We start from the raw sequence: 8,256 nt of genomic DNA on the forward strand, positions 1-8,256 counted from the left end.
CTGACGTCAGCACCCCACCAAGGCGCGGGGGCGGGGGGTGGGGCGCGGAACTACAACTCCCAGCGCGCCCCGCGCGCAGGGCCACAGCCCCGCCCCCAGCTCAGCCCGGCCACGCCCCCTGCTGCCGTCACCCGCCCGCGGAGGCCCGCCCGCGGAGACCACGCCCCGGCAGGCCACGCCCCCTCCTCTTAGCCCCGCCCCCTCGCTCTTAGCCACGCCCCCTCCCGCCCCGCCCGCGCGTTGCCGGTCCCGGTGCCGGTGCCGGTGCCGGTGCCGGTGCCGCCCATGGACCCCGACCCGCCGACTCCCGCAAGCGGCCCCTCGAGACCCCCCCGGAGGCGTCCAGCACCAAGCGCTCCAACACCGGCGGTGAGCGGCACCGGGACCCCCCCGGACCCCCCCCGGACCCCTCCGGGACCCTCCCGGGACCACCGGGACTCCCCCCGGGACCCCCGGGGTCACCACCGGCCCCCTCCCGATCCCCCCGAACCCCTCCGGGACCCCCCCCGGGACTCCCCAGACCCCCCCGGTTTCCCCCGGACCCCCCCAGGACCCTCCCAGGACCCCCGGGTCCCCCCGGGACCCCCCGGAGCCCCCCAAACCCCCCCGGATCCTCCCTGGAACCACCCTGGACCCCCCGGGACCCCCCCGGACCCCCCCGGGACCCCCCGGTCCCCCCCGTACCCCTCCCGATCCTCCGGTCCCCCCGGTCCCCCCCATTCCCCCCCAGACCCCCCGGGACCCCCCCCAGGACCCCGCCAACACCAGGCCCCCCCTCCGTTATCCCCCCCGGTACCCCCCCTCCCCGTTATCCCCCCCCCTACGGTCCCGTCCCCCTCCCCCTCACCGCCCCCCCCCCCCGCCCCCCCGGTACAGGCCCCGGTGCCCCCCCCGGTGTCCCCGGTGCCCCCCCCCCCCGCCCACAAGGCCCCGGGAGGGGGATGCTGAGGGAGATTCCCATCAGCCTTTGCGCGGGGGGGGGGGGGGGCGGGGGGGAATTTCCCACAATGCAACGGGGAGGGGGGGGGGCCTGGGATGGGGGGGGGCGGGGAGAGGCCTTGGGGGACCCCCAATGGCTGGGGGGGGCTGGGGGTCCCCAAGTGCATGGGGGCGAGGGGGGGTCCCCAAATATCTGGGGTCAAGGGGGGGTCCCCAAATATCTGAGGTCAAGGGGGGTCCCCAAATATCTGGGGTCAAGGGGGGGTCCCCCAAATATCTGAGGTCAAGGGGGGTCCCCAAATCCTTGGGGCTGGGGGGGTCCCCAAATATCTGGGTCAAGGGGGGGTCCCCAAGTGCATGGGGTCAAGGGGGGGTCCCCCAAATATCTGAGGTCAAGGGGGGGTCCCCAAATATCTGGGGTCAAGGGGGGGTCCCCAAATATCTGAGGTCAAGGGGGGGTCCCAAATATCTGGGGTCAAGGGGGGGTCCCCAAATATCTGAGGTCAAGGGGGGGTCCCCAAATCCTTGGGGCTGGGGGGGTCCCCAAATATCTGGGGTCAAGGGGGGGTCCCCAAGTGCATGGGGTCAAGGGGGGTCCCCAAATATCTGAGGTCAAGGGGGGGTCCCCAAATCCTTGGGCTGGGGGGGTCCCCAAATATCTGAGGTCAAGGGGGGGTCCCCAAGTGCATGGGTCAAGGGGGGGTCCCCAAATATCTGAGGTCAAGGGGGGGTCCGCAAATCCTTGGGGCTGGGGGGTCCCCAAATATCTGGGGTCAAGGGGGGGGTCCCCAAATGTTTGGTGTCAAGGGGGGGTCCCCAAATCCTTGGGGCTGGGGGGGTCCCCAAACGCCTGGGATTGAGGGGGGGGTCCTGGAGTGTCCCCAAACGCTTGGGGCTGGGGGGCGCGGCCCCCCCCGGGGGGTACCTTGGGGGGAGGGGGGTGTCGGGGGGGTGTCTGGGGGGGGGTGGCGGGGGTGGTGGTGGGGGTGTCTGGGGGGGGGGTGTCGGGGTGGTGGTGGGGGGGGGGTGTTGGGGGGTGCCAGGGGGTTTCCGGAGGGGGGGTGCAGGGGGGGTGTCGGGGGGCGGTGTCGGGGGGGTGGTTGGGGGGGGTGCAGGGGGGGGGAAAGTCGGGGGGGGGTGCAGGGACGGTGTCGAGGGGTGCCGGGGGGGTGTCGGGGGGGTGTCGGGAGGGTATTGGGGGGGGTGTCGGGGGGTGTCGGGGGGGGGGGGGGTCAGGGGGTGTCGAGGGGTGCCGGGGGGGTGTTGGGGGGGGTGTCGGGGGGGGGGGTGTTGGGGGGGTGTTGGGGTGGGGGTGTCGGGGGGGTGTCGGGAGGTTATTGGGGGGGGTGTCGGGGGGTGGCCGGGGGGGGTGTCGGGGGGGTATCAGGGGTGTCGGGGGGGGGGGTCAGGGGGTGTCGAGAGGTGCCGGGGGGGTGTCGGGGGGTGTCCGGGGGGAGGGTGTCGGGGGGGCGGTGTCGGGGGGTGTCGGGGGGGGGGTGTTGGGGTGGTGTTGGGGGGGTGTCGGGGGGTGCCGGGGGGGGGGTGCAGGGGGTGACGGCCCCCCCCCCAGAGGAGGGCGAGTACTTCCTGAAGGTGCTGGTGCCCAGCGCGGCGGCCGGCTCGCTGCTGGGCCGGGGGGGGCAGACGATCGCGCGCCTGCAGCGGGACACGGGGGCCACCATCAAGCTCTCCAAGGCCAGGGACTTCTACCCCGGTGCGGGGGGGGGGGCGGTATGGGGGCTATAGGGGACCGGGGGGGGATGGGGGTTAATGGGGGGGGTGGGGGGGAAGAGGTTATGGGGGTGGCGGGGGGGGGCTGTGGGGATGGGTGGGGGTTATGGAGACTGGATGGGGGCTATAGGGGGTGGATGGGGGCTGGATGGGGATATAGGGGGCAGGGGGGCTATAGGGGCTATAGGGGGCAGGGAGGGGAGGGGGGTTAATGGGGGGTGGGGGGGGAAGAGGTTATGGGGGTGGATGGGGGTTATGGAAACTGGATGGGGGCTATAGGGGGTGGATGGGGGCTGGATGGGGATATAGGGGGCAGGGGGGCTATAGGGGCTATAGGGGGCAGGGAGGGGAGGGGGGTTAATGGGGGGGTGGGGGGGGAAGAGGTTATGGGGATGGGTGGGGGTTATGGGGGCTGGATGGGGGCTATAGGGGGTGGATGGGGGCTGGATGGGGGCTATAGGGGCTGGATGGGGTCATATGTGGACTGTATGGGGGCTATAGGGGCTGTATGAGGGCTATGGGGGCTGTATGGGGGCTGTATAGGGGCTACAGGGGGCGGGGAGGTGGGGGAAGAGGTTATGGGGGGGGCAAAAGGAAGGTATGGGGGTTATAGAGACTGTATGGGGGCTGTATGCGGGCTGTATGGGGGGTATAGGGGGTGTATGGGGGCTATAGGATCTGTAAGGGGTCTCTGGGGGCTATAGGGTCTGTATGGGGTCACATGTAGACTGTATGGGGGTTATAGAGGCTGTATGGGGTCTGTATGGGGGCTATAGGAGCTGTATGGGGCTGTATGGGGGTTATAGGGGCTGTATGGGGACTGTATGGGGGTTATGGGGGCTGTATGGCGTCATACATGGACTGTATGGGGACTATAGGGTCTGTATGGCGGCTATAGGGTCTGTATGGGAACTGTATGGGGGTTATACGGGCTGTATGGGGTCTGTATGCAGGCTATAGGGGCTGTATGGGTGCTAGAGGGTCTGGGGTTCTATGGGGGCTATGGGGACTAAGAGGTTATGGGGGTGTATGGGGGCTATAGGGGCTGTATGGAAGCTATAGAGGTATATGGGGGCTGTATGGGGACTATAGGGGCTATGGGGGCTATAGAAACTAAAGAGCTCTGGGGATATATGGGGGTCTAGGGGCTGGGAGGCTATGGGGCTGTATGGAGGCCATAGGGGCTGGGGGGGCTATGGGGATGTATAGGGGCTGGGGGGCTATGGGCTATATGGGGGCTGTAGGGGCTCAGGACCTGTGAGGGTGTACAGGGGCTGTAGGGTCCATGGGGGTGTCTGGAGGCTATAGGGGCTGGGGCGGCCATGGGGGTTGTGGGGAGGCATGGGGGCTATAGGGGCTGAGAGGGCAGAAGGCTCCAGGTAGGTATGGGGGCTATAGGGGATGTGGGGCAGGGGCTATAGGGGATGTGGGGGGGCTATAGGGGCTATGGGGGGGCTATAGGGGACATGGGGGGGCTATAAAGGACATATGAGGGGGCTATAAGGGACATGGGGGGGCTATAGGGGACATGGGGGGAGGCTATAGGGGCATGGGGGGGTTCTGGAGGGCTAATGGGGGCAGCAGCTCTGGGGGCCCATGGGACCTATGGGGTCTATAGGGGCTGGGGCTATAGAGGCCAGCGGGGACCTATGAGGTCTATAGGGCCGGGAGGGGGGGCGAGGGGGGGGGATTAGCAAAGCCCCGGAGGGGGGGTGGATCCCATCCCCAACTCCCCCCCCCCGCCCCCGGCTTCATTTTCGGGTCAAACTGGAGCTTAACGGGGGGGGGGGGGGCAATAATCCTCTGGGGGGGGGGTCTAAGACGATTAACGGGGGGGGGGGCAGCGGGGGGGGGGCGGGGGGGGGCCGGACGCCGGCAGGAAGCCGGATGGCGGCAGGGCTGGGTGCGGGAGGAAGGGGATCAATGGGCGGAAGGGCGCGGGGGGGGGCATTAAGTGCCCCCCCCCCCCCCGGCCTCGTGCATAGGGGGGGTGATGATGGGGGGGTGATATGGGGGGGGGTAATGATGGGGGAGTCATGGTGGGGGGGTGGTATGGGGGGGTGATGAGGAAGAGGGGGTGATATGGGGGGGTGATATGGGGGGGCGATGATGGGGGGGCGATGCTGATGGGGTGATGTGGGGGGGCGGGTGATGATGGGGGGAGTCCTGGGGGGGGGGGGGGCTGATGATTTGGGGGAGTAATACGGGGGGGGTGACGCTGATGGGGGGGTGACGCTGATGGGGGGGTGACGATGGGGGGGCGATGATGATGGGGTGATGTGGGGGGGGCTGATACGGGGGGGGGTGATGATGTGGGGGGGGTGATGATGTTGGGGGGGCGATATGGGGGAGTGATGCGGGGGATGATGATGGGGGGTGATATGGGGGGGTAATGATGGGGTGTGTGTGGGGGGGTGACGATGGGGGGGTGACAATGGGGGGGTGACGATGGTGGGGGGGTGATCCGGGGGGTGACGATGATGGGGTGATGGGGGGCTGACGATGGGGGGGTGATATGGGGGGGATGATGGGGGGGTGACGATGATGGGGGGTGATATGGGGGGGCTGATATGGGGGCGTGATGTGGAGGGGTGATGATGATGGGGGTGGTTATGATGACGGGGGGGTGATATGGGGGTGATGGGGGGGGTGACGATGATGGGGGGGTGATATGGGGGTGATGGGGGGGGTGACGATGATGGGGGGGTGATGATGGGGGTGATATGGGGGGGTGACGATGATGGGGGGTGACGATGAAGGGGGGGTGATACGGGGGGGTGACGATGGGGGTGATATGGGGGGGACGATGGGGTGCCGGGGGGGGGGTGACGATGATGGGGGGGGTGGCGGTGATGGGGGCCGGTTCCTAACGGCTCCCCCCCCCCGCCCCCCCAGGCACGACGGAGCGGGTGTGCCTGGTGCAGGGCACGGCGCAGGCGCTCAATGCTGTGCACAGCTTCATCGCGGGCAAGGTGCGGGACGCGCCCCCGGCCCCCCCCGCGCCGACACCCCCGGCGCGCCCCCGCCGCACGGCGCCGTCAGCCCCGAGCGCGCCAAGCAGGTGGGCGGGGCGAGGCGGGGACACGCCCCCTTCCCTCCCGGCCACGCCCCCTTCCCTCCAGGCCACGCCCCCTTCCCTCCAGGCCACGCCCCCTTACCTCCAGGCCACGCCCCCTTCTCTCCCGGTCACGCCCCCTTCCCTCCAGGCCACGCCCCTTCCCTCCAGGCCACGCCCCCTTCCTCCCGGTCACGCCCCCTTCCCTCCCGGCCACGCCCCCTTCCTCCCGGCCACGCCCCTTCCCGCCCGGCCACGCCCCCCCGTGTCGCTGTCCATGGTGCTGAAGGCGCCCCCCCGACACCTGCAGCCCCCCGCGCGATCAGCCCCCAGCCCCGCACCGCCCCCAGCCCCATGACCCCCAACCCCATAACCGCCAGCCCCATGACCCCCCACCCCATGACCCCCACCCCATAACCCCCAGCCCCATGACCCCCCACCCCATGACCCCCACCCCATAACCCCCCACCCCATAACCCCCAGCCCCATGAACCCCCACTCCATGACCCCCAACCCTATAACCCCCAGCCTCATGACCCCCCACCCTATAACGCCCATCCCTATGACCCCATCCCTATAACCCTCATCCCCCATGCCCCCCCATCCCCCTGACCCCCATCCCCACGACCTCCAGCCCCATAACCCCCATCCCTATGACTCCCATAACCCCAAACCCATGACCCCCAACCCCATAACCCCAACCCAATAACCCCCATCCCCTGACCCCCAGCCCCATAACCCACAACCCCAAAGCCCCCACCTCCACCACCCCAACCCAACACCCCCATCCCCTACAACCCCCCTAACCCCATCCCCATGACCCCCATCCCCCTGACCCCCATCCCCATGACCCCCATAACCCCCATCCCCATAACCCCAACCCCAAAGCCCCACCTCCACCACCCCCAACCCAACAACCCCCACCCCTACGATCCCCCTAACCCATCCCCATAACCCCCATCCCCCTGACCCCCAACCCCATGACCCCCATCCCCATGACCCCCATCCCCAAGAATCCCATAACCCCCAGCCCCATAACCCACAACCCCAAAGCCCCCACCTCCACCACCCCCAACCCAACAACCCCCACCCCTACGACCCCCCCAGCCCCATCCCCATAACCCCCGTCCCCCTGACCCCCATGACCCCCATCCCCCTGACCCCCAGCCCCAGAACCCCCAACCCCAAAGCCCCCACCTCCACCACCCCCAACCCAACAACCCCCACCCCTACGACCCCCCTAACCCCATCCCCATGACCCCCATCCCCAAGAATCCCATAACCCTCATCCCCATGACCCCCGTCCCCATAACCCCCATCCCCCATGACCCCCTAACCCCAGCCCCATAACCCCCATCCCCATAACCCCAACCCCAAAGCCCCCACCTCCACCACCCCCAACCCAACAAACCCCATCCCTACGACCCCCCTAACCCCATCCCCATGACCCCCATCCCCAAGAATCCCATAACCCTCATCCCCATGACCCCCGTCCCCATAACCCCCATCCCCATGACCCCCTAACCCCAGCCCCATAACCCCCATCCCCATAACCCCAACCCCAAAGCCCCCACCTCCACCACCCCCAACCCAACAAACCCCATCCCTATGAGCCCCCCAACCCCATCCCCATAGCCCCCATCCCCCTGACCCCCATCCCCATGACCCCCATCCCCATGACCCCCATAACCCCCATCCCCATAACCCCAACCCCAAAGCCCCCACCTCCACCACCCCCAACCCAACAACCCCCACCCCTACGACCCCCCCAACCCCATCCCCATCACCCCCGTCCCCCCGCCCCCCGCCCCCGTCCCCCCAGCCCCGCGCTAACCCCCCTTACCCCCCCCCACCCCAACCCGCCCCCCCCCCCCCCCCGCCCCCTAGGCCAAGCTGATCGTGCCCAACAGCACGGCGGGGCTCATCATCGGCAAGGGCGGCGCGACGGTCAAGGCCATCATGGAGCAGTCGGGCGCCTGGGTGCAGCTCAGCCAGAAGCCCGAGGGCCTCAACCTGCAGGAGCGCGTGGTGACGGTGAGCGGCGAGGCCGCCCAGCTGCACGCCGCCGTGCGTGCCATCGTGCAGAGGATCCGCGAGGACCCGCAGAGCAGCAGCTGCCTCAACGTCAGCTACGCCAACGTCGCCGGCCCCGTGGCCAACTCCAACCCCACCGGCTCGCCCTACGCCAGCCCCGCCGACGCTCTGCAGCCCGCCGCCGTCCTGGCCGCGCCGGGCGCCTTGGGCGCCTTCGCCGCCGCCGCCGCCGCTCCCGGGTTCTCCGGCGGCGACCTCTTGGCCATCGGCGCCGCCTTGAACACCTTGGCCGGCTACGGCTACGGCCCGGCGCCGCCCTTGGGCTTGGGCTCGGCCGCCTTGGCGGCGGTGGCGGCCGGGGCGACCCCGGCGGCGGCGGCGGCCGCCAACCTCTTGGCCTCGTACGCGAACGATGCGGCCGGCGGCCCCGGCGCGCCCGCCTTCGCCTTGGGCTCCTTGGCCAACGGCTACCTGGGGCCCGCCGCCCCCTTGGTGGC

At 69.7% G+C, this 8,256-nt stretch overlaps 1 protein-coding gene across 1 annotated transcript; it reads left to right on the forward strand.

Moving 5' to 3' along the window:
• Positions 1-285: 285 nt before the first annotated feature.
• Positions 286-8,251, forward strand: LOC310891299 (RNA-binding protein Nova-2-like; the record flags this gene model as incomplete). Its single annotated transcript, XM_083853559.1, is given in 6 exon segments — positions 286-301; positions 304-369; positions 2,510-2,653; positions 5,566-5,673; positions 5,676-5,731; positions 7,613-8,251. Coding segments are annotated over 6 exon segments (1,029 nt in total), but the record flags the coding sequence as incomplete, so codon positions are not given.
• Between the last annotated feature and the right edge of the window lie 5 nt (positions 8,252-8,256).

This window comes from Anser anser (genome assembly GCF_964211835.1).
Source record: "Anser anser genome assembly, contig: HAP1_SCAFFOLD_576, whole genome shotgun sequence".
In the NCBI taxonomy this organism is placed as follows: Eukaryota; Metazoa; Chordata; class Aves; order Anseriformes; family Anatidae; genus Anser; species Anser anser.